Source organism: Zonotrichia albicollis, chromosome 9 (genome assembly GCF_047830755.1).
Source record: "Zonotrichia albicollis isolate bZonAlb1 chromosome 9, bZonAlb1.hap1, whole genome shotgun sequence".
Classification (NCBI taxonomy): Eukaryota; Metazoa; Chordata; class Aves; order Passeriformes; family Passerellidae; genus Zonotrichia; species Zonotrichia albicollis.
In genome coordinates, this window is record NC_133827.1 from 28,865,453 (window position 1) to 28,892,407 (window position 26,955).

Below are 26,955 nucleotides of genomic sequence, written 5' to 3' on the forward strand. Positions count from 1 at the left end.
AGTTGGCTCACGCCCTGATTAACAGTTCTGATGAACAGATCTTCTGCATCCTCTTTTGTACATTCATGTACATCAGATTGGAGCTGCTGGTGTCCACGTATCCCAAAGGAAAGTTTCTTCAAAGAAAACTGTATTTAATGTAAACCACATAAATCCGATCACAGTAATTGGTGCATGCATAAAACCCAAGACTGGGGATTCAATAAGTGAAGGTCACCTTGTACATACTCTGTAGTCTTTGTCTTCAACCTCCCACAATAAGGTTTCCATTTCAATATTGAACTTTCCATAAACAATATTAAATTTAAAAAATAAAAACCACCCCAAACTATTGTTCTAGCCTTGCACTGGATTTCACCTAAACACCAGATTTGACAAGGATTTGAGGATTTTATTTTGCTTGTTTCCTCAGGTACAGAAGAATCTAATCTAAAGCTGACTAGCATTTTCCCACACATCTGCACTGAGTCCACTAAGAGGATTAATAGCAGATACCAAGAAATTGGTTTTACACATCTCTTAAGAAATAGGTATAGAATTATTTTGACAGGGTTGGAAAATTAAAAATACATGGAAGCTTTTGATACTACCCTTCTTTCTTACAGGAACATAGCATAGTTATATTTAGCTTGGTTCAGACTTAGACACTGAAATTCAAATTGTATTGCCCAAGCAAACATGAGTTTTTGACACAGAGATGAACAACATTTCTTTGATGAGAATATCATTGTTCTACCGGAGAGAACAAAGGTAGCAGCATATCTCTTCCTTTCCCATGTCTATAAGTAGGGAAAAAACTTATTCACCTGTAGTGGCAGAAAAACGATGCCATGATTCACAAAATACAAAGTAATTTATCAGTCTTTCCCAGATCAAATAATGTCTTTTCTTATCTAGCTAGGATCATTGATGTAACTGACAGTCAGTGCTTTTCTCTTAGATCAGGGGGTGGAAATGTTCAGTACCTTTTATTTTTGTCCAGTGTGCAGATTTAATCAGCAGGGAAATGCCTAAAATATTAAGAAAGAAAGTTGGAATTGTTTCAGGAGAAATAAGAAAATGACCATGCTCCTAGTAATTTAGTCTTTTAGGTTTAAGCATGTTCACCTGAAAAGAAACATTCTTTGTAGATTCTTGACCCTGATTTCTAGGATTTCTATGTTGCTTATGGTCTGGATATTTCTACTGCTTTAAGTTCTGATGCTCCTGATGTTGGCTCCTCATCTGGTCCTGTGGTGCCCAGCACCAGAAGTGGGACCAGTTCCCACACCAGCTTCTCATGCAGAGGTCTCCAGTAACCTGGAGTTGGGGTGATGGACGCAGCTCTCATCTCTCTTGCTCACATTCCCTCACCAGCTTCTTTTCTCTCAGTGCTCAGGCAGGACATCTCTGTGAGGGGACACAGGAGGAAGTTCATTTCACTCAGGGCTGTACATGAGAGCAAACAGCCTTTAGGCAGCTCAAACGCTGTCTCACCTCATTTAACCTCAGGCATGGCATTGTTTGCACTGCTGAAGGAAATAAAAGTGGTTACCAGGGTGTTTGCCTTCGTGCCTGTGGACACAACCCCACAAAAGGCTCCCTTCTCCAGTGTTTATAATCTGGAAAGCAAACCTGGAAGAGCAACAGGCATGGGAGATGAAGAGAAAGATAAGCTGAGAGTAGTTGTTGTCTTTATAGAAAAGAAATAGGATGTGAGGTTTGAGGCACAAACTTGAGGGGGCTACCAGGAAATAAATTAAAAGAAAGAACAAAAGAAAAAGAAGGAATAGAGGAGAAAGAAAGAGGGAACAAAGGAAAAGAAGATTCCTCTCAGTGGCAGGCCAGGAAAAGCTCCTGAGCTGCACTGGCTGGAGCTCCAGCCATGGGGTGCAAATTTCTTTTTTCTGCTGTTTGCCATCCTTCACTTGTGCACATTTTGGGAAAAACTTTAACTGTAAAAATGATAATTCCTTTATCTTTAGCTTACAGTACTTAGGCTGCACTCACATGTGCAAGTGGTTATCTTATCCTTAGAAACTGGGCCTCAGCAATGCTGCTGGAAGGTGATTTAAACATGCAGAAGAACTGGCAGGAACGTTTAGCACGTCTGTATGAATTTGGGGAGATGAAATGAGTCTGAATCATTTACAGGTTTAAACTCTGTTCTCTAGCTATGGTGTGGGGGTTAGGCAGAGAGATCCCCCTCATGCCCCGTGCTGAAAATAAAAGCGATTCCACTTTCTGATGCTGAAATTACAGCGTTAGTTTTATTCCCAAATTTGATGACAAAGTGATAATGACCTGATACAATTTTCACAATATTTAGAACTTGCTTGGAAAATTTACATTTTAAAAGACTGCCTCCAAATAACTATTCACATTTAAGGAGTCTTCTCCAGAACCAGTAAGTTATTTTCCTTTTTTCCATTTATACTATATTTAACATCCAAAGTAGTAGTGGTTCTGAAAGCAGGTAGGCAAATAATGCCATGTTCTAATAGGCAAAATCTACATTTTAACACTGCATGATGAATCTAGCATGAGCACACCACCAGTGTGACAGACAGGGTGTACAGGCAGTAAAAGGCAGTTTAAATCCAAGCATTAAAAAAAAGTACATAAATTGCTATTCTTGGCATTAGTGTCACTATTACTTTTAGTATTTCTTTGATGTGGAACTGGGGAAATGGATTCCACCCTGCTAACACTTGATAGGCATCTGACATCCCCTGAATCTCAGTGTAGCTCTCCTTTTGTCTTGGTAGTTAATAAAATATGCATTCATGAAGCCAGAAGAAGCAACTAACACATCATCTCTGTATTAAAGATTTGCAATTGAGAAATTGCAAACAGGTCTATTCACTTACTTGACTTCATTTAACAATGTCAAGTCAGTCATCAAGCCTGCAGTCTAACAAATGAGGGCTAGGTTTTCCTTTGAGAGTGAAACTGGGTGAAAATGGGTTTAGTATTGTAATGTTTTAGTTAATTCAGCATCCAGATAACATCAGTGGACAGTTATGACTTCCAAACCACATAAAGTAGCATCCCTTATATTTTTATGTATCCTGGGGAGCAGCATCTCCCCCTGTGCTGTTTCCAACAATTGTAATGATCCCTCACAGAGGAAAAGCAATTCCCGCAGAGCTGTCAGCTTCACCATCAGTCCTTCCTCAAGATACTCCAACATGAGGGGAAAACAACAACTGAACAACAATGGAAGCAATACCACACACTTGGTTTTGCTACTGAATGTTTTTGCGCCACAGCAATCTCCTTCTCAGCCTGAGAAGGGAGCTAAATAAAGTTTTACTGCTGCCAGTCATGCAAGGTTTTGAATGTCAGCGCTGCAGATGAACCACCATAAGCTGCTTTGCAGTTGGAAAATGGGATATTGGGAGGAAAAGAGCAACTCAACATAAAGAAATAGGCCATTACAGTTTATAGCATTTAGGATTAACTGTGGTACCAACAGTTTAAAATGCAGCTTGTGTAAATCCTGTTTTCTGCTAAAGGGATATTGCTACTGCAAACAGGTACTTACAGGGAACATTTTCCTAGGCATGAATTTGTTCCTAAAAAGTATAAATAATACCAGCCTAATTAATGAAATACTCCAAAAAATCAAGTCAGGACAATCCCATCCTGGGCAAACATCCAGCTCTCTATGTCAAGGCTGGCACTGTGAACTCCCAGGCTGCTCAGTTATCTTTGTGGTTTTGGAGCAGAAGTGCAGCCAAGTTCTTTCATTTAAGCACTGATGCAGGCGAAACCGAATCACACAGCAGCAGTGAGATGTCAGTGGTCCTTGAACTCTCCCTCCCTCCAATGCCTTTTCTCACAAGCACATACCATGTCTGGATGGGATTCACTGGCCAAAGTGCTCCAGGGCCAACATTCCTGCACAACTGTTACTGGAATCATAGAAAGCAGCTATGGCAGGACACCACAGCCTTGAGCTGACACTCCCCTTTGAAAATGAACATAAAACAAGGAAGCCTGTAAGCAGCAGCCCCCTGCCATGGTGCACAGGGTACCAGGAATCCCCCTGCTCCCTTTGCCCATCCTGCTCACCAGTCACACCTCTCTGAGCACAGCAAAGAATGTAACGCAGCACTCAGCCCAAACACTTTTATCAACAAGAGGACAAATAGAGAGAGCAATGCTGATACACAGAACCAGGCTGAGGAGAGGATGTTTTTAAAACCAGTGAAGTCCAAGTTAATGTGTTTCATAACAGACTCATCTGATAGAAACATACTGGAACCTTGAGGCTTCTGTTAATTAAGAAGATAATTAAAAAGTTGTAAATGTAGAACCACTAGATCTGTAAGAGTTTATGAGGTGAATTTACAGCTCAATTAAGAATGAAAATTGAGGAAGCCCAGCACTAGGCACTGCTTCTTACACAGACAGCTGGGGGATTTCAGAGAGAGGAGAAAAGATAGGAAAGGGAAAATGGAAAATATTTACATCAGATATAAATCCTGTTCAATATTAAGACTTAGTCACCCATGTCAGGTACTGTAAATTCTTTCCTCACACTGATTCCCTGGGATGTGGAATAATCACACATGAAGAAATTGCTCATCAAGGCAGTGAGCCCCATGCTCAGGCCAGAGCCACTTCCCAGAAATCCTGAGCACAACTTTCAGGAGGTTCACATTTAGTCCTATTATTTCCTAAATCAAGTTTGCCAGATTTGTTACTCCCAGCCCAGAAGGTTTTTCTCCCTGGTTGCTGTATCATGCAGTATTATAAATTGTGTTTGCCATCCAATCTTTGATTCAATTCTTTAGTGTAATTGAGCTGCTGGTTGTTAGTGATCAGGCTGTTACAGACGCCCTCTCCTCACTTCTCCTCTCCCTTTAACCATGTCCCTGCTGGCAGGGCAGCAGCAGCAGCACATCCACACTGCCTGTGCTGATGGAGGGAGCTCCTGGCCAGGCTGGTGCCTCCCTTCCAGCTGTGCCAGCTGTGCTGTGTGCTGCCAGAGGGGACACACCTGCAGCCAGCCGTGCCCAGCTGCTCCTGCACTGCTGCAGGACCCAGAGTGCCCCTGGTTCTGAGAGGTCCCACACCCTGCACTTGCAGCTCCTGCCAGCTGGATGGGATAAGGGGGCCTACAAAGCCTGTGCAGGCAGGCTCTGTGAGTTTCTGGAGCCAGTATGTTCCTGAAGCAGGTTTTCAAAATTGAAGTAAAAGTCTTTTTCACACTGGTACTTACAATTATTCCACATGGTTCTCTTTCAGTGATCTTTCCCAGAATTTCAGAGCATGTGATTTCTGCCCAATTAGATCTATATTAGCATTAATCAGCGTTCTCTACGGCTTTACAAGAAATGTTTTACAGTATTTCTAGTTATTCTTTCTGAACTATTAATATAAAATACTTGCTGTTAGAGCTGTCTACAGTTGCATGGGACTCATCTGACAGAAGGCCTTATGACCTGATCCAAACCCTAACATTTATTTTATCAGGCTTTCATCAAAACCCTGTGGTTTTAATGCTTCACTGAGGTGCTGGAACTCTAAACCCTACAACATCAACCATGATTGCAGTTAAGATGATATATTTGCTTTATAAATCAGACACTGAACAAAGCTATTTAAAAAATTTACATTCTGGGACATCATGGGAAAAGAGAGGAATCTGAAACTTTTTTTTTTTTACTACCTCTGCAATGATTTAGCTGCTTCAGGAGTGGCTTCTATTTCAGTTTATTATAATGGTTTTAGACTAAAAAGTTCACCAAGAAAGCTACTACATATTTGTAGTAATAAATACATATAGTGCTCAGCACATCAATGCTCCATGAGGCATTTTGCAATTCTGCAGATTTTCTTAAGCATTTTTTCTGTTAATCATCTCTTATCAGTTACATTCCTGAAGTACAAGATAAAAGAACATTATAGGTTGAACAGATCAGCAATGCAGTAAAGAATTATGACTACACCAAGCAGGATCACCAAGCTTACTTTTAGCAAAAATCCATAACTCTTTTCCACTGAGAATGTATTTGTAAAGACCGTATTAGATTTCGCTTCTGATTGAAAACATTCATTTACTCTTAGAAATATCTTATTCTCCTTGTGTCCTCCCCCAGTCCCTGCTAATTTTTGTTCCTATACTCTTTCCTTAGCTCATGTTACCCTGATTTTGCAGGGGTTTGTTTCCATCAGACTTCTCCTCCTCCCAAGCTTCACAACCATTTACCCTTCCAATCTGACAGGGCTGAGGGTCTTACGCAGGGTGGTGACAGCTCAGCTAAAACCTCATGTTCAATGGAACCACTCAAACACAGTCCTGGCAGGACAGAACTGAAAAAGACCACAAGAGTCAAGATAAACCATTTTATGGAGCTGTTTCAAATAAGTGTATTAGTTGGGCCATGCATCTATCATTGTTATGCCCCGGCCATAAAACCACACCTCTTTATGACAACAGCAGGTTGTATGGAAGTCCAAAGCATAAACTTACTGGAGGAGGGAAGTTCATCTGTTGATAAAATACAAGTCTTGAACAGAACACCTGGTCCCACTGGCTCCAATCACTGCAGCTAAAAGCAAACAGTTTCACCTTACAGAAGTTTTTGTGGATCACATGCACGTACTTTATTTAGGTGCCACGCCTGCTGGCACAGATGATCTTGGCATATCAATTGCTGCTTCTGTGCCCTTACAGAACAAAGTATTTGCCAATGACACACCTGCCTGTTTGCACAAGGGCTTCTCTCCACTGCCCTGCCTAGATTTAATGTCTCTTGTCCTTATTTGATTGCTCTGAAACTTCCACATCATCTCCTCCCTCACTGTTTGCCATTATTGAGCAGAACAGGAGAAAATGTACCCATTAACCTTTTTCCTCAGCAGCAAGGACAGGGCCACCACACACCTCGTGCTTGTAACAGTTCAAGAACTGGCTTTGTATAACAATGATGAATACTGAATGAGCATCCACAGCAGACAAAAGACATATCATGACCAATCTTGCAAATCAGCAAAAGGAAAAAAAAACTTCTTTGATCTTCTCTTAGGCTCAATTAGGAAAGGGAAGTGATCAAACTGTGGGTCTGCAGACTTTGCAAGAGCAATATCCACCATGTCAAGGAGGGTGAAATACACTGTACACCCTAATTCTTGGTGGTATTTCACTCTTCTGTGAGTTTTTATTTCATTTTGTATCAGGCCCTTGAGAGTCTGAAAGCAATAAAACCAGAGATAAAACTCTTCCTAATAGGGAACCATTTAATTAATTTATTTATCAAATTGTTCATTTAAGTAATGACCCACTTGTCCTGGCTTCTGCTAAACTTGGTTTTATCTCAACTGTTGCATTTTCAGAGCATTGAAGTGATGCTGCTCTCATATGGTAGGCTTACTTAAGTGAAAACATTTCAGAATCAAAGATTTAAAACTGTCTAAACTCTAAGGAGTTTCTTGGTTTAAATACTAATATTTTTTAAAGTTCTTTGAATTTCAAACCACAACATTTTTTAATTAGTCTTATTTTAAAGGGTTCCAAACACAGTGTTTGGCAACCCAGACCTGGGCAATGCCAAAGGCTAAAGAATGCACCCCTTGTGGGTCTTTAGCCAGCTGTTCTGAGCCTTAATCTACAATTATTTGGAACTAGAGATAGAAGATTAAATAAACAAATTCTACAATGATTTGGTTTGCAATGGACTTAAAGCTCATCTTGTTCCAATCCCCTGCCATGGGCAAGGTCACCTTCCACTATCCCAGGTTGCTCAGAGCCCCATTGAGCCTGGCATTGGACACTTCCACAGATGGGGCAGCCAGAGCTTCTCTGGGCTACCTGTGACAGGCTTTACCACCTCACAATAAAGAATTTCTTCCTTGTAGCTAACGCAAACCTGCTCTTTTTCCATTTAAAACCATCCCCCCTTGTCTTGTCACTACACACCATTGTCAAAAGTCCCTCTCCAACTTTCATATAGCAACTTTAGGTACTGAAAGGTGCTGTAAGGTCTCACTGGGCCCTTCTTTTCTGCAGATTGAACAGCCCCAGCTCTCTCAGCTTGTCATGGAAATTCCTCTGGATTATTAATTATTAAAAAATTATTTTAAAAAATCTTTTTTTACTCTTATCCTATACACTCAACATGCTATCCTATACATAATAGTCAAAATATCTCCCCTGGATTTGCAAAGTAAATAGGACTTTTTAAAATAAAACAGTATTTTGACACTTTGGGTTCTTCAGGGAGCCCAGAAGAAATATTTAAAAAAAATGCTCAAAACTTTCTCTTGAATTCTAGAAAAGTGTGAAATATACAAGGTATTTATAGTAGTGATCCTTGTTCTGATCCCAGGCTGCATTTCTTTTCTCAGTTCTTGCTGGTATAAATGGACATTATTGTGACAGCTGCTTAAAAGACACATGGATAGAAAACTAATACAGTCATTATGTCCAACATTTACCCAAGGTCTGCAAACAATCCAGAGATGACTAAGAAAAGACTTTTGATGCAATACTGGACCTTGACACATGCACTGTGATATTTCCTTTAGGACCTTGGGCAACGTGGTACAGTGAAAAGTGTCCCTGCCCATGGCAGGGAGGTGGAACTCAGTGACCTTTCAGGTTTCTTCCACTCCAAACCATTCTGTGATTCTATGATCTGGAGGGGGCAGAAAGAGAAAATGCCCATGGTCATTTCTAGACAGAAACAGGTGTTCCTCACAAAGCACTGTCTGTAACAGAAGGTTGCAGGATGTTTCGTGGTTTAGTTGTTTCTATGTATGGGTTTTTAATACAAAACACCAGAAGTGTAAATAGAGCACTTACCTAATGTGACTGGAACAGAGGAAAACAAGTCCTTCAAATGAGTATCTTAAAGTGGAAAAGCACATCAAGTAAGTGAGTCCTGATGAAATGACTTGCAGGTAATTTTTCCTTCAATACTCACCTTGAGTTGAATTAAACTAGGATTCATCATTCTAACACAGAACATACCACTCTAATTTAAAATAAACCAATACAACAACTGAGGGTCAGAAGGAGGAAATTTCTTTTTTTTTTTTTTTCCCCAAAACAGCTTCATTTAGACAACTCTATTAGAAAATGTGCATTTTGGATCATTTCCAGGTTTGTCTAATCCAACAAATAACCAAATTGACACAAAAATATTTTTTTAATACAGACAGCAATGCCTATGAAGAGAAGTACTTTTGCATGCACCAAATTAGCAGACAACCAAAGAATCTCAGAACTTACAGTGACTCTGTGTCTTCACTCTCTGACAGGAAGTGCCTGATCTTCCCATGGGCAAACCAACTTCTCCCCACGTGCTGGTGCCACCTGGGTTTGTGGCACTACAGGGATTTCCCCCACTCTGCCCCAGCAGAAACCTTTTCCCATAGAAACCTTTTCTAGGTACAGCACCACACAGCACTCTCCTTTACACATGGCACCTTCTGTTTCTGCAGATGGGGAGCGTCCTGGGGCTGGGGCTTCTCCCCTGCCCACCTGCAGAAGCTGGAGAGATGCTCCGGGTGCAAAAAACTAGGCTGGGTACTGACCAGAGGAGCTCATTTTGTGGTAGACTGTATTCTGCCCATGCCCTGATCAGACCTCATAAAATAACAATCAGTTCAGCTGTAAATGCAGGCAGTAAAGATAATCCAGTATTGTGTGGCAAAGGTTTAATAGCAGACAGAGAAAATAAAATCCTTCAGTTAAGAGTAGAATCTAATTGGAGGTTAAAGGTATGTTGAACTTCCATCAGCATCCTGGGTGAAAAAAGGATGATGTGTGAAAAGTTAAACACTGTCACAATGAGCTGTTGCTGCCATCTACTGAACACAAGGAGTGTGAACTACACAGATTTACAGTTTGGCCACTGATCAGAAATATTTGCTTTGCTGGATGAAGTAAAATTTCCGTTTCTTTAGAGCAATCAGGTTTTTTTCTAGATGATATCCAGGACATGAGTTTGCTTTAGAAAAACTTTGTGACCCTTTGGGAGATTCTGGATTCTCCTTTGGGACCCACTCCTAGCCTATGGGGGAACTGTGAAAAGTGAGCATATAGCTCCAATAACATGAAACATACTGCTATTAATAAGAAAAAGTTATTATTTAGAGATACAGGTTATTAAGATCTTAGAACACATTAGCTCTTCTTTAGCAACATCATGCAGAATCCATGCTGAGGATGGATCCCTGCCCTGTGTGACAGCTGTGGTTCAGATGAGTGATCTCCCAGCTGGAAAAGCACTGGCAATGGCACTGAATTTCCACCAGCATGCTGAAGGGTGGCACAGAGGGCAAGCAGCCTGCTGAGGGAGTTCTAAGCACCAAGAGCTGTCCCAGCCCCACTGCTTGTTTTATCGAGGGGATGAGCCTGTTCTTGCATGCCCCAAAAGCTGCCCCTGAGTGTAAACAGAGGCATTCAAACATATTCATATACATACACATTAACAGCAAAAATCCTTTGTATTAACACAAAAAACAGCAACAAAGTCACTGTGAGAAATCCCATGTTATCATCTGGTTGGAATTAATTGAAAATTATATGCACATATTGCTTACCTACAAAGTATATACATGGATGCTCACAGCCAAATTCAGCCCTGTGGGTAAATAAAACCTTATTTTGTGTTGGCTTCAATGAGGCTGGACACATTTGCTTAGAGACATCTTTGGCTTGTAAAGGGCCACAAGAGGACTAGAAATTTCACGGGAAAAGTGGAAGATGGGTGGGGATTCTGCTCAGCTTAAGGCAGTGAATTCAGTCGAGTGCTCAGCCACACACAGCTCAGTAACACTGCACCACAGCCAAGATTATGGGCTACAACAGCAGTGACTTCTGTCTAAAATGGCAAAGGGATTTAAAGAGAAAAAATAATCTGGTTCTTTTTCTCAGTCTACAGTCAGGCATGTGGGAGCTGCATTTGACAGAACAACACCAGTGTGAGAACAGCAAAAAGCATCCTGCATTCCTCTGCAAATCCTGTATTCCTTTGCAAATCCTGCATTCCTCTGCAAATCCCGGGATTTCCACACGAGGGAGCTTCTGGCCCACGAAGCTCGCAGGGCGCTTCCTCCCGGGAAAGGTGGCAGCAGAGATTCCCCGTGAGCTCCCAATTCCTGCAGCCTGATTGCACTGCCACGAGCCACAGCGAGAGCCAGCAGTGAAATGGTTAACAGATAATGATGATTGTCAGAGCTTGTTAACCACAATTATTTTCAAGACATATGTAAATCTGTATAAATACCTAAGTGTGGTATATAATCTAAAACATACTGTTTAAATCTATAAGCATTCCTGAGTTAATTTCACTATGGGAACGTTAGTTGCAACTTCCTGACTTCACTGTGTTTGAATTCATATCCATGAACATTAATTTAAAATTAGTCTAAATATTTGTTGAGAAGTAATCACCTGATAAATTTAGCTCTTTTTCATTTTTATGAATTATTCATTATCTCCTCTCTTTCCGTTGATGTGTTGCTTGTTTTCAAGAATTGAATTACTGGTTGACACTAAAAAAAAAATTTTAAAAATTCCAGTATTTCTAGTGATTTGTGAAATGTTCCCCTTAGAAACTTGACTGGTGACTATGAGAGCAATTGGGTTTGCCACCAATATTTTATGGTACTGGTTTGCTTCTTGAAGGGAGTTTTTCAGAGACATAAGCAAGTTCATACAGCAAATAATTTGCAACAACAGCAAAAAAATCTGTTTATGTCTTGCATATATACCATTCCTACAAAGGAAGCTTGTATTAAACAAAAGTTGGTGGAACTGTTTGGGAACACTGAGGTGTGGCTGCAGGAATGAACAACCATGTGAAACTGCTGAACTGTGAAAAGCTCCTTCTGCCCAGTCATCATAGAAAATACCTGAGCTTGCCAAAGGAAAAGAATAATTCTATTCCAGGATGGCCTCAGGCAAGTCTGAATGAGAAATTACCAGCCACCAGATATTACAAAGAGGAACAAACCTTTTCAGGAAAGCCTTGAGCAGATGGCAGCAAGGATCCTTAACCCTGGCTGGTACAAAGGGAAGGGATTTGTGAGCCTCTAGCACACAGAGGACCATCACCCAAACTTCATCTATGGCCTGCCTTCAGTGCAAATAGTGGAAGACCAGATTTTCAGAATAGGGCTTATATTCCCAAGTCTAGGGCGGGAAGTCCAACTTCTGGCTGCCATTCATTAAAACAATCTATGTCACAAAATTAATTTACTAGCAAACAAAACTTCCATTCTTCCAACTCACTGAAACAGATAACATCTTCAGCTTCCCATCGGGAATGTCTTTATATTTGTTACTTTCAAATCAGTTTGCTACTATTAATTAAATAACAAATCAGAAAATTACTTCTAAAATTATAAAAAAGCAAAACCCCCAGAACACACCCTCATGCGGTTAGAAACTGGTACCAGCACTTGCAAAACATCAAAGGCTTCTCTAAACTTAGGCTTTCATCAGTGATGCTGCAAGCCTTCATCTAATCTTTCATGATTCCCCATGCAGGAACATCAAAAGAGAAAGAAGAGAATAGCACTGTTCCAAAGCAACAGTGCTCTGTGTGAAAAGTATGTGTTTAGCTATTACACATAAAAAATATAAGTGGGAAATTATTATTTACATGAGACATATTTTAATAAACATCATCATTAGCTCCCTGTCTTTTCCTATAAGGAACAAGGATTTTTGCAGTTCAAAATCATGTCCAAAGCTCAAGCGATTTCTGGAAGAAAATGAAAAAGAATTAGAAATGTATAAGCCTTCAAAGCAAGAAGATCAATTTATGTTCATTTTTACCTACTGAAACAGATTCTGCATATTTCATTGTTTCTGTCATCTTGTTATAATCCGTCCAAAGAGTTTTCAAAGAACATTAAGTCCTACAAATAAACAAACTATGCATTAGATATGGAAGGCACAAAAATGCAAAAATTACTATCAAAAGTCTTACTTGCAGGCTTTTGTTACATAAAGTATTTATATTAGTCAATCACTTTTTATCACTGCCACTGAGAAACAGTTTTGGAGGGGGGAATCTTAAAATCTTAAATATCATTTCTATGCTACTAAAAGCAAAATTTCTGAATTGTTGTTGGAATTTTAAAGCAAATACTTTTCAGTGAATAATTTAATCAGTATTATAATTTTGGTTTGTAGTCTCTGATGTAAGTATCAGAGATTATTTTGAAACCATTTCATTTTAATACAAATATGTTGGCAAAAGAGCTACACAGCAAATATCAATTTCTAATTCTAGAAAACATGCATCTTAACTTCATATTTACCCCTAGCGCTGAGTATTCTCCTTCTCATATAGTTCTTATGGTTATCTTCACAAAAGAATTTTGTAGGAATTTTCCTATGACCTGAAGGTCTTACATACAACACTCAACAGAATTGTTGAATTGCTTTGAAATTACCATTAGAAACAACATAATCTTTTTTTTTGGTGCATACACTTGTTCAAACACAATAAGGGGTTTGGGAGAGTTTGATAGGTTTGAAACGTATGCTGAGATTTGATTCTGCCATACAAAATATTGAACTGCATGTGTAATACTATTTAAAAAGTTTAATTAACAAAAATTTAGGAACATTAAAAAAAAAGCCGACATAAAAATTAAAATGTTTTATTTAATTTATGTTTTAGGCACTGGATTTGGTTTTCCAATGCATTTGCATTTTTATGATGGCCCTGACAGCAAGGGCCCCTCTGTCCCCAGTCTGCACATCTCTATAGCTCTGCCTGTCCACCTGCACACTTACAATGAGGAAACATGCACCAATCATGACTGCCTTGATCCTCACGTCGAGATCCACAGGGACCTGGATCCCAAAGTTGGCGGTGTTGGTGAAGACGTTGTTGACAAATCCAGACCAATACTTGGAAATTTTGCCGATCGTTGTCATCTCATTGAGAGTTTTTACCTGCACAAAGGAAAAACAGGAACAGACATAAATGTAAACAAATCAAGTGCACACTGATGACATCTCCACAGAATTAATGACTGTGTCCTGACATGCTGAGTATGCTATAGTTGTCAGCTTCTCCTTTTATTGTTATTGCTGCGATGTTCTATTAGTGTCAAATTTCTCTTTACGAGTGGCACGCAAGGAAGGGTCTCAAGTTTGGAAACATCAGCATCTTTAGAGAGGACAAAAAGTGGGAGAAAGCAGTCTTGAAAGTTTATGCCAGTTTTGCCTTTCTTTCACAGAGTTGTGGCGTTTTTTCCTCTCTCCTGTTTTCTACATTCTCCTAGGCCCACTGCTGTGGACCACTGTCCTCTCAGGGTCAGGCATGTTCTCAATTATGCAATCATTTGCATGTTTCTTACAGTATACTGAAATTTCAGACAATACTCACTGGAGTCTTCTAATTTAGCTAATGAGTTAGTAAGTTGATAAACCCAAAAATTCCTTTATGATTCTTAACTAAAGCAAAGCACTTTGTTCACATCAGAAAACTCTATTCAGGGTTTCTTCAAGTCTCTCCCATTCTCCCTCTCACCTGAGAAATTTATTCAAAGCAGTAAAACTTTTAAATTGTTGACACTTGCACAAAACATACCTCGAAATCAACATCTTCAAAACAGCCACAGGTTGCACATGGGCCAATTATTTTTAGCACATCTTCTTTGCTTTCATTCTGTATAGTGAACTTCGGCAGAAAAGGATCCCAGTTCTGTACAACGTACCCAGCTACTGTACCTGGTGGGGACTGAACTTCTAACTAGCAAGCAAAGAAAACAACAAAAAATGGTTTTAGCTGATTTTATATTAATGTATTTTTCTGTGATAGTGTATTGTTTATAAAATGACAAGATAAATATCTACTCAATATAATAACATATCATTTTACCAAACATGGAACTGGATATTGCAGAACTGTCTAAGGCTGTTATTAAATACTGTGGACAATATAAAACTCAAAAGCTGCAACAGAATCCAACACCTTACATACAGTAAAAGGCTTTATAAAAGCTATAAAGGGGGAAAAATTTATTGTATTCAGGCAGTATCCTACAAGCTTATTTTAAGTAGCTGTACTACCAAAGGACCTTTTCTTTAAAAATCCTGACAAGGATAAGTGCTAAGAAGGTAAGTGGATGAGCTAACCTGTAAAACATTTTCTTAACACAAACAAGATGTCTGAATAAAGGAGAGCCAAAAAATACAAAGGTAAGACCTGATGCTCTATGGGATTCACATTTTTCACTCCAAGCAGCTTACTTCCATGTTCTGCCATTTCCCAGAGATATATGGCCCTGAAGAAACAGACCTTCAAGGGCTCAGCCTCCTCAGAGATCTGCTTCCAACTCCCACCCCTGACCCCAGTAGGCTTCACAGAGTTTCCATCCTCCAACCTCCTGAGTTCAGTGGGTGATCTCTGCCTGTGTCAGTGCAAGAAGCGTCCTGGGGCGTCAGTTCACTGGAGAGACATCACCAGACACCAAAGCTTTGTGTGGGGTGTCAGCAAAGCCAGGTCCCACAGAAGGGAGGAGGCACAGCCAGGTCCCATGGAAGGGAGGAGGCACAGCCAGGTCCCACAGAAGGGAGGATGGAGGAAGGGAGGGAACAGAACTCGTTCATCAAGAGTTGTGTCCTCCCAAAGGGGGCTGTGAATTCCTGACTTGCTCCCGGCCACCCTGGAGGAGCTGCCAGCGAGATGCTGGCACAGAGGGCATTGGGGATGCCCTCACCTCCTGCAGGAAGCAGGGGAAGCAGCAGCTGGTGCACCGGAGGGGCCGGATGACGCGGATCACCTCGCGGCCCGCGTTGTCCGCAATGCTGATGGTGAAGGCCCGGAGGGGCGAGCACAGCTTGCGGTCAAAGCAGCCGTTCTCTTCCACTGCAAAGTAAACCCTCTGGCCCAGGGGGTTCTTTATCTCGTATTTGCTGGAGGTCTCTGTGCCAAGTATGGCTAATAAAGCAAAACAAGTAGAAGGTTAACATAATAAAATCTTTGTTATTACTTCAGTATAATGTTAGTGTGTATATATGTGAGCATTTATTCTAGTAGTCTATGACAAAGGTTTTTTTCAAAATTGTTTTGAAGTAGCAACACAAAGGAAATATGCAGGGAAATAATAGTGCCAGGTCTGTATTTTGAAGGAATTAATTCAGACTTTGATTTGCTGTACACTAAAGTACGTACTGCAACAGAGAATTCAGATCTTGAGTTTTTGGTCTGGGCTTTTTCTGGCATTATCATCTGCGAAAGGTAACATCCTGAGACCCCACCTCAGTGACAAAGCTTTCACCCAGCAGGTTGTTTGAGAGTCAGGCTAAAACCATTCTGAATGGGAGAAATACATTCTACAGTATTTTACTGGCAGTAAAATTTTACAGTATTTAATACTTGCTCATTACTTTGAAATTCTGAGAAACTAAATAATTATAAAATCTTTTGCTAAATTTTATGTTTTCTGACCTTTGTTTCTCTCTTTGCTTTGTTTCTCATGGTATGTTAATGATTGTGAGATAAATTTTTCCATTGAAAGATGGTTAAGCTTTAATAACACTGAGAGGGAGGTGTCTGAGGGAGTGATTTTACGACTGTTGTATAGACTACTCACCCCTCAGTGGTTTGCTGCAGAACAGACAAACAACAAAGTGAGCCTTCCCCACCCTATCATCACATAACAGCCTGACACAGGGCAGCAGGAGGGTTCACAGGGACTTCAGTGAGCTGGGGGCAAGCCTTGGATGGCTTTTGGGGACACCCCTGTACCAGCACTGTTAAAGGGTGACAAGGATTGCACCATACCTTCCAGAAGGTCCACTTGCTGATGAATAATTATCTGGTCCAGCTGCTTAAAAAAAATAAACAAGATGGTGAATCTTGGATAAGTCTGGGGCTGCCAGTGGTCACATGTCTATTTTTATTATTCATCTACCTGTAATTAAAATCTCTTTCCTTACAGAGGTGTACAGGTTGGGTGCCTGAACGATATCTCAAATCACACTTTAGACTTCACTCAAATTATGGCTGAGGAATGTCAGATTAGGTGCTGTGGCCATGTAATTCATCCACACACTCGAAGAAAACTAATCTTCACTGGGGGAATAAGGCAGACAACAGCAACAGGAAGCAGAATCCACTCTTGCTCCTGTTTCTCTCTGTGTCAGAGGGGAAGCTCCTCACCCCAAACCCAAATATATGGGCACCATGGCAGTGCAGGAGTGAATGAGCCTGGGCTCAAGCTCAGCATATGCAGGGGCCAAATCCCAAAGGACGTTGCTGGAGCAGCCCAGCAGGGCAGGCAGGGGATGCCAACAAGGGCACACACCAGCTTTAATGCTCTGATCTCAGGAACACGAGCCCTGCACCCTGAATCTGGCAAATGGTCATGCCAGAATACCAGAATGAGCAAAACAACAATGAAACACTCAGCTGGCTAAAAATATCTTTTACAAATACCTTTGTAACCACGAGCTGTTTACAAATGCAGGAGAAAAACTGCTTGCCATCATACCTAGCTTTGCTCTGCTTATCATCCCTCCAACATTATTCTTTCTTGGAGAACAGTTGCTAGCACTATAAAACCAGCAAGACTTAATTCCAGTCTACCTTTCAGTTTTATGTGACTTTTTATGCCTGTTTTATGTGACAGTTTTAGGCTTTACCAATCTATTTTCAGTAATTTTTCTGTAAATTCCTGATGAAGGAACGCTCTGCAAAGGGTTTTGCTGTTACAGCTGCAGACATAAAGCACACAGCGACCTTCTGAGACCAGCATGGCACAGCTCTCCAGAGCCTGGATATTTTAAATTTGATAAATCTTGCCTGGTACATATTCAAACTGTTGCAGAGATTTGTCAGTTCTAGTCAGCTCCTGCAGCTAGTTCAGGCTGCAAAGAGAAGCTGGTAAAAGGAGGAACCTCTTTATCCCTTTCATTAATCTTGGAAATGTGCATGCCAGTAATTGAAATAATAAAAAATATTTAGACATAAAAATATTCTCCCAAGAATCTTTGCTGTTTGTTGTTTGGGTCTCATGAGAGAGCTCTTGGAGCTCATGGGAAGGGCTCTGCTGATGGAAAGAGAATAAAAAAGTTAAAGATTGTAGAGATATTTTAATATTTTAGTATTTATTTTAACATGGATTTCTTTTTCCCATGTAGACTTTCACAGGGGAAAGAAAATTAATGACCCTGAATTGTTAAAAGCTTTGAGTGATTTTGGTCAATTGGTTTACTGTGCACAACGTATAAACAATGTTGAGACAACACAGCAGTACCACTTGTTATCCTTGTTTTGCCTTTCACTGGTTTCTGCAGGGCAGTTATTCTGATGCATTTTTATTGGGGCACTTGTGGACTGAGGGAATTATGCACTTGCACTTGAAAGCACTCAGAGCCCTTTGGCTTAACAAGGGTCTGGTCCCCTTCAGCTCAGGTATGTTAAAATTCCTTATACACAGCTAATTTTCAGTATTCAGTTCTGTGGACGTCAAATTTACATCTGATCAGTCTAACCAAGTCTAAACAAAGAAGCTTTCTACAAAAGTAGTTAAACCTGAGTGGTGGCACAACATGCAGTTGAAATACTCAGAAAATTCTTCTCCAAGGTTTCACCTGTCTATTTCTACTGTGGGAAAAAGTTCATTTGATTTTTGTCATGGTCACTGAACTACTCTCTGAGCTATGGCTGTAATCTGGAAGACAGTAATGAAGTTTAGGTAACTTTTTTCTGTAGGAAGTTATTAAATAGTGATAGACTTAGAAAGCTGATGTGTTTGCTGAGGCAGAAGCAGTTTTTTGCCCTTTTCTGGTGCACCTCAAACAGCTGATCAGAATGATTCCTACACCTGAACTCACTGCAGGGTGTGGATCTGCAGAGTGAAATGCTGCTGGCTGGCCCTTACCTACAGGACGCACATTTTCCTTTCCTCTCATCCAATCCTTGGGTTGCTATTTAGAATAAGACTGTAGGGATCTCTCTGAGACTGACTAAATTTGAATCCTTGTATCAGACATATCATGGTCTTATTGAGAAATACATTCAGCTTTCTCAAATCTATCCAGTTATCCTGCCCAATCCTGCTGAAGAATGTAATTCCTATTTGTTATTCTGTATTTATGCACAACCACACTCTATATAATCTTTCTTCTAGTAACGAAATTCTATAAATTAAATATGTCTCTTTCCCACAGTTTGTTTACTCTCCTAGGCACTCAGTATGGTTCCCTCTCCAGAACTGTTGTTTTTATTCTACAGATAAAACAGATGGAGTCTTGTTTTAAAGGAGGTTCTCTGTTCCCCGTGCACTTCTAGTAGCACCTCTCTGTGCCTGTTTCCAAGAGTTTGGACTCTCTTTTCCCCAGTGCTCACAGCACCAGAATGAAACACAGTCTTCTAGAAATTTTCCCATTAGCATAAATAATTTCCAAGTTCTGCTAGAAACATCTTCATTCAAGCATTTAATTCTGTGAAAATCTCTTAATCCATGAGGATAAATCCAAAAGGATTACCCCTGCAGCTGTGAATCCCACTCGCATTCTGCAGGCAGCCCTCTCCCTGTTGGTGGGACCTCCTTTATGCTGCATCCATCCTGAAGGAGCCCCTTTCACTACCCTCAGGGCCAGGATGGCTCCTGCATCACACACCAAAAGGTTCTGCAGCACATGGAACTCGAGCTGGGGGAACATGCCAGCCAGCAGCACAGCCCGCACGCTTCCCACATTTCAGACTGCAGAGAAAACTGAGAGTCCTTAGCACGGGCTGCAGCACAGGCCAAGAACAGGCATGAATGAGGTCTTCAGCTCCAGCTGCAGCTCTGAGAGTGACCTGCTCTTTTGTTTTAAAGTCAGATGCAAAGCTTTTACAAAATGGAGTGATGGTATTTGCTTGCCTGCACTGTCTGGGTAAATCTGAGGTGTAATTTGTGTTCATACAGGAGCCTGAATATGTAACCTGCCAAGCACTGACTAGCACAATCACTTTTAGACTAAAAAATGTACCTTCCACGGTCTGTGAGCAAATGCTTGTGTAATTGACAACACACATCATTTTGTGCTCAGGCATCTTGAAATGAAACTCATCACTCCACATGAAAGACTGCTTCTGAAGAGTTTCCCCATTTCATTAGCTATCTAGGTAACTTAGCTCCAAATACAAAATACATTCAATTTCTGCTTCTATACAAAACTAGTAGAAATGTGTGCCTAAAATACACATCTTGAGTGAAGTAAACATTCCTCAGCATCACCAAAATGCAAACACAGCAGAGGTGTATCAGAATCATGATCTGACTGTGCTGGGGGCCTGACTCTGTCCCTGCCCATGCCAGGCAGGCATGTGACACCTTACTCAGCATGTGAGAGTGGAGCAGAGCCGCAGACCATCAGTGCTCTGAGCTCCAGGAGCTGTGAGATTTCCCAGAGCTAAAGGGACAGCCACATGTTTAGCAGTAGGAGGGAGAAGACTTAAGCATTCATTTTTCTTCCCCACCTATGATCTACTTCTCTGCCTCTATTTTCAAGCATTTTCCTCTCTCAGGCATTAGCATTATCTTCCTCACACAGAGTTAATGCAAGTTTGTAGCCACTCAGACTTATGCTCATCTATTTTCTACAAAATTAATGGCAAGCTTCTTTCTCCTATGTTCCTTATCTCACAGTAAAATCAAACAACAAAAAAGCCTCTCCATCTCAACCTACCCTGCCTCCAAGAGGAAAAACCCAAACAACCTCAACCTCCAGGGTATCAAAGCAACATAAAAGCAAAACATAACAATTCTAACAGTCAGAAAGATTCAGGACCTGGTTCAGGTACTCCAGACCAGGTGGCAAATTATGAGTGTGTGATGCTTGCTTCCAGAGACTTGTTGGTTCAACAGGCGTATTCTGCTGAGGAGTGTCAGAAGAACCAGGGAGGTAATCCTTAAAGATTAGTTTGCTTTGTCCCTGAGATTCTGCAGGGAAAAAAAAAAAAAAAGAAAGATAAAAAACCCAGAAATATCAGGACCAAGGAGCAGCTAGGAGCTTCTTGGATCAAAGCTGGAACAATAACATCATTCTGCATGTGATTGTATCAGTACTTCAGGCCAGGAGTAAGGACCCAAAAGGAATCTCCTGATCGTCCCACACATCAAGCACAGATTATAAAGCTGCCTTGGGACATGCAAAGGGGAATCACTGCAAACAGGAATCACTGCAGATGAAGTTAAATCAGATGTGGTTTTGGAGGGCATCAGATCTGCTCTGGCAGCTGGTGAGCACAGAGCCTGTGTGGCAAGGCTGGAGCTGGCCTGGACTCACACTCAGGGTGGCCAGAACCCCTCATCACAGCCCTGCTCCCTGTGAGCTGCCCTGTGGGCCCTGAGCTGCTGAGGGCTGGCTCCCAGCAAGATGCTTTCTAGCATCCTGAGGGCACCCATAATTTCTCTTAATTAGAGATAACCTTCCCAGGGATCTCAGATTCCCCAAGCTGAATATTACAACTCTGATATCAAAGTCTACAGAGCCCCTTATAGTGTATTATTCATTATTATCTTAATGAATGGATCAGATATCATTATGCTGTGTTTTCTGGTTTGCTACCACAAGAAGTCCTTTAGGGCACAGTGATGGTGACCTTGGCCAGGAATGTGAAGGTAATGAGAGCATTTACTGCCACAGGCATCTGTAACTCCACTCTGCTCCACAGGCACCATCTCCCACAGCACAGGGACCACCTTAACCACTGGATTGCCAAAAAATTCCTGCTAGTTTTTCCAGGTACATTGTTCCTTGGCCTGAGGCAACACTGGCTCTGCAGGAACCAGGAGGAGCAAACTGAACTCTCCCCATTCAAATGGCAAAATCCTTGTTATTGAGCTGAGCCCCAGTGATCTGGCAGGAAAGCAGTCCCCAAACTGATCATTTTTATCACATACTTAGACACAATGGGGTTTGAGGTCCAGGAGGAATTTTGGCTCTAAGTCTGAATCTCTTTATTTGCTACTGTGGGTTTAAATGAGATCCTTTAGTATTATTTGAACTCACTGTGAAAGATTCATCATTCAATCATATTTTGATCTTAATTTGTCTTTGCAGCCACTGCTTTCTTTCAAAGTCTGAGACCACAGGAAGAAGTAACCCCTTTGAATTTGTTGCTGGCTTTTAAAAATGTATAACTGGGTAATAAATATTTTATATCCTCTTCTGCATCACTTTACCTCACAGGGTTCTGTTACTGCCGTAACTCTTGTTGTTACATGAAATGCCACGAAGTAGCCCAGTGTTAGTGTTATTCTTGAATAATAAAGAGGGAAAAAAGACAACAAATTGCAGTTCTACCTGTCAAATTTTAAGCTATACAAAAAACAAACAGTAAATACATTAAATATTAATGACAATTTGAGCTAGTCTGACACTTTGTCTATTTTTGTGTATGATTCCCATTTCATTACTAGCATGGAGAACCTTAAAAGTTACCATATGATACAGTGAGTATTCTGTACAAACATAATTTGTAGAGTTGTATACTCCTGAAAGAGGTGAATTGTCAGTTTCTTCATACTAAAAACCATATTCCACAGCATTACTATTTAACCATTTCTCCTAACTGATATACAGGAAAAATATGCAAAACCCCATTTCTCTTATATGGCTAAAGCTAAACAAAATTTAAAACAAAATACTCTATATTGCAAGAGTAAAACAATGCTGCAAAACCTGCCTGCTCCTGTGTACTTTTCAGTGTTCTAATGCAGAATGGCTTGAGTGTTTTGAGGGCAAGAAAGGGGTATAAACATGTGGCAAACATAGTGAGACATTGCTGAAACTCCCTGGGCCAGCACATGCCTCTGCACATGCCTACAGAATGACCCCCCTGGAGCTGCACTCAAGAGAAAAAGAGATTTGTATCCTTCTGCTTAGTTGAAGCATTTGAAAACTTGGAGAAAATGAATTGTGAAGGCTGCTTAGATCAAATGCTGCACGTTTGCCCACTGCTCTGAGTAATCAATGGCTACTGCTGAAGTCAGTACATGACAGACACACCCAGAGAGGAGTAATCTGATTAAATTCAGTTATTCTTGAGTTATTATTCTTCATATGGTGGGTTATCAGATCTCTGGCCAGTTTTGAATGTGAAAAGCCTTTGCTGATGTGGTATTTTCAAAGTGAAATAGGGAAGAAGTGTGCAAAAATAGTGGCACCCTTGGCTCAGTACCCACCCTTGCCAGGCATTCTGTAGTGACAGGTTTAAACACCAAAATTTACAGATTTAAGCACCAAGATACCCACACTCAATTTTCTGATTGAATGCAGAGGCTAACATTTTATAATATATTTTATTCAAATAACATCCTACTATAGATTTTAGTCTCCTTAGGAGCCCCTTGAATGCTGGATGCTGAAAAATTAAAGGAATACAAAACAATTGTGCGTTGACTGATGTGGTTTTATCCTGAAACGCTCATTTCATCAGACTGCTGATTGCTGGAAAGGCACAAGTTCTCTGCAAACACGATCTAAAAATACAGACTACAGATGCACTTACCTTGAGAGGCCATGAAGCTTCCTGAGTTACTTCTTCAAAGGAAGCCGGGTTAAAAGAAAAGGCTTTTCTTGCTGCAGCAAATAAAGCAGGGCTCACAGCATGCCCGGGACTTCAGAGGGTGTCTGTGTCCCGGCTATCGGCGGCGGGAGCGGCACCGAGCGCGGCGCGGCCGCGGGGGGAGCGCCGGACCCTGCGCCCATCCCAGCTGCGGAGAGAGGGAAAGGAGCTCGCAGCTGCACCGTGCCCACTGCCTCAATGAGCACCTTGGAACTAGAATCCTGCTTTAGAACGTCTGTGTTTATTCTGGGAATATAATGATGCTGGTTTCAGGTCACTATTTGCGTCTCCACTTCTTCGGGCTATTCGGTAAAGACAGAGAAGCCAAAATGAAGTTGTGGACAGCTCATCCCTAGAAGCGTTTAAAGCCAGGCTGGAGGGAGCTCTGAGCCCCCTGCTCCAGGGAAAGCTGTGCTTGTCCAAGTCAGGGGGTTTGGAATTAGATCATCTTAAAGGTCCCTTCCAACCCAGGTCACTCTATGATTCCATGATTTCCCTACAGCTGACCCTAGTGAACATTTTCCATGCACAGAGCAGGAAAAGCCATCTTGGATTTCTCACTGAATTCCATCCATGTAACATTAGCCAGAGGATGTCCTCCAAGGGATGTCATGCCTACACCCAGAGCCAGAAAATCACCCTATACATTCATTCCCTCACCACCATGCTCTCCCAGCACATCCACACAGGGCTCTGCTGATCCCTGTGAGGTGTTTGAACTGGATTTGGAGAACTGAAACAGTCTGACACTGTTTGTCCTGGACAAGCACGGTCCAAAATTGTGACATACATAATTACCCCCACTGCACTGGAAGGAAAAGATGAGGAGAAGGGAGAGTAATGTTCACTTACCAGCTCATATTCCTGCCTTGAGTGCCCAAGCTGCTGTGGAAATCATCAGGCAGATGTGATCTGCAGGCAGCTGGGATGCACCGCTGCAGGAATGGCAGAGCCTATGCACAGAGCCCAGCAGAGCACAGGGAGGTGCTGGGGACCATTTCCTGTCCTCTCTGCTACTGCAAGTTGCACTGGTTTGAATATGTCTGAAGAATGGTTGAGCAGATTAAATTCCAGTGTTTTCAGCTCAGGAAGATGCTGATGAGGATTCTCTAAAGGAAAAATATAGAAAACCCATCCCAAAAAAACCCCAAATTATACAGAAGCTGATTTTTATAGACTATAGTAGCAAATGCAAGAGCCTCAGAGCTACTCATGGGTTTGGCTGCATGAAGTTTCCCAGGAATTTATCCTTGCCTGCTTGGGAACTCCCTGGGTGCAGTGGCAAGCACAGCTCAGCCCAGGAAACAGAGACTGCTGTGCTCAACCTGGAAACAACCAGAGAAGTGACAGAGACAAACGTTTTGGTGATTGAAAAATGGGTTCTGAACAAATCCTTCTCCATTAGAAGGAAGTTTGACATAGCTGGAAATAAAAATTAAGAATGGCCAAAAGTTTTTGCTTCCTTTCTCCCTGTCAAGGATGGGCTTTTTTGGAGCAGAGGCTCTAACCCAAAGAGCAGATGCAAAGCCTAAAAAAACCAAAAAAAGGTACAGGGAAAGCTCTGGACAAATATAGTAAACCTATCTTTTAAAATTATATAAGAGAATTCAAACAAGATGGCACTCAATTATCTCTAAAAATTAATACTTATTTTACCTCCCAGAAAATTACAGGGCAAAAAAAGTCCCAGTAATTCTGTCACTGCATAAAACAATCATAATACATAAAGAGAAGTTCCTCAAACAGACAAAACACATTTTAAAAATATATGCTGAAAAGAGAAGTTTTAAAAGCATTTTTTGAGAAGTCCAAGTGATTCATTTGCTGACCCAGGCTCTGCCCAAGAGCTGCCCGGGCAGCACAGGCAGCCTCCCCTCCCTGCAGGAGCCAGGTTTCATTTTCCTGCTGCTCATGAAATAAACATTTCCCTGAAATAGTTCTGTCCCAAAGAAGCAATTTTTAATGACATTATTTGCAAAATTGCAATAAATAGGTAACAGAAAGAAACACAACTTGCTCTACATATATTTTGTGGGTTTTTTCTTTTTTTTTTCCACAAATTTTTACATCTTTTATATGTCCCCTTTTACCCCACTCCTATTGGTTTATTCCAAAGCAACAACTGTAGTGGAATATATCATCAGATTTCTGAAGGATTTGCAAGCAACAGTCTTGCACCAGCATAAGTCTTTACAAGTAAAACCACATATTTAATAATGTAATCTGAATTTTTGGTGAGTTTTTTTTTAAATAAATACTCATATATTGGTGCAAATATGCTGCTGCCATGATTAAAAGCATTCTCACTAAGACATCAGGTACATAAGACTTAATAATATTTATTCAAGCACAAAGACAGCAATTCTTTGGTGCCCTTTAGATATGCACAGGTGGAACTCAAGAAATGAGAACAAACATTTAAAGAATTGTGTACTACTACTTCTAACCATATTTTAGGGCCTTCAGGAAGCAGAGCAGCAGCACTCAAAGGAGAATTTCATCAAGACAATGAACTGGTTACCTCTGTGACTTGAAGAAGGCCCAGGGGAACAAAATCACCGCCTACACTGACTGACTCTACCAGTCAGAGTCTCAGCAGTGAAATAGTGTACACTGCCCTGCATGAATATGCTGGGCATCTGAAACACATTCACAGCTATTTGGAAAAAAAAAAAAAAAAGAAAAAACAAAGGAAGAAATTGAGTCATACATTCCTGCTAGCTCTAAAATATTCTTGCTCCATCCCATGCTGTAAAGCTGATAAAAATTGATAGGCAAATCCTTAGAAAGGCACGAGTTAGCATGGATCCATCAAAATCAATCAACCTATCCAGATCAGAGTAAGCAGTGCTTGGCTGGAAGAGTTTATACATCTAAGACCTTCCCTTGTTCCTTAAAGAAAAATTGCATCTTTTCTATAACTACCAGTTCCCCAGAGGCCCAGAGATCCATCCCTGCTGAGCTGAGGTACAGGCACCACTGCAGTTCATGGTTATCACACAAATTACTGCAGCCTGCAGGAACCACATCCATGGACTGAGACATCCTTGTCCTCAGCACAGAAACAGAACACAGATTTTCCTCCAGAAAGGATGCAGTAACAGCCAACCAGGTGGATCAAGAGAGCAAAAATGTCACATATTTCAGCACAGGTGTTATTTCTCTGGAGACTAATCACTCTTCCATTTTCTACAGGCACCACAGGAGGAGTATGGCAATGGTTTCACAAAAAACACCCTCACAAGAGAAAAACAGGAGACAGTACCAAATTTCAAAGTATTAGGAAAAGCTGTTTGATTTCTCGTCCTGCTCCCTGCTGTTCAGAAAACTGCTCTGTGAGCTTGGTGTGAGGTGTTTGTCCCTGCACTCAGCAGGAGAAGATGGCACTCCCCTTTCCCCACTGTACCACTACAGACTCCTCCAG

The 26,955-nt window shown here is 41.1% G+C and overlaps 1 protein-coding gene across 3 annotated transcripts in view; it reads right to left on the reverse strand.

Moving 5' to 3' along the window:
• The window catches only part of LOC102062428 (phospholipid scramblase family member 5), a 30,644-nt gene continuing 3,689 nt past the window's right edge, over positions 1-26,955 (reverse strand). The window contains exons 2-10 of one of the 3 annotated variants that reach the window (XM_074547143.1): positions 24,384-24,640; positions 23,475-23,679; positions 20,750-20,901; positions 16,752-16,794; positions 15,685-15,905; positions 14,553-14,714; positions 13,751-13,912; positions 12,786-12,864; positions 1-1,389 (exon numbers count right to left, since the gene is read on the reverse strand). In XM_074547143.1, the coding sequence (XP_074403244.1) occupies positions 12,826-12,864; positions 13,751-13,912; positions 14,553-14,714; positions 15,685-15,905; positions 16,752-16,794; positions 20,750-20,901; positions 23,475-23,487 (792 nt within the window). In that variant the 5' untranslated portion in view covers positions 23,488-23,679; positions 24,384-24,640 and the 3' untranslated portion in view covers positions 1-1,389; positions 12,786-12,825. Of the gene's footprint in view, positions 12,708-12,781; positions 12,865-13,750; positions 13,913-14,552; positions 14,715-15,684; positions 15,906-16,751; positions 16,795-20,749; positions 20,902-23,474; positions 23,680-24,383; positions 24,641-26,955 lie in introns of all 3 variants that reach the window. The other 2 variants (XM_074547142.1, XM_074547141.1) reach the window with 2 other exon arrangements.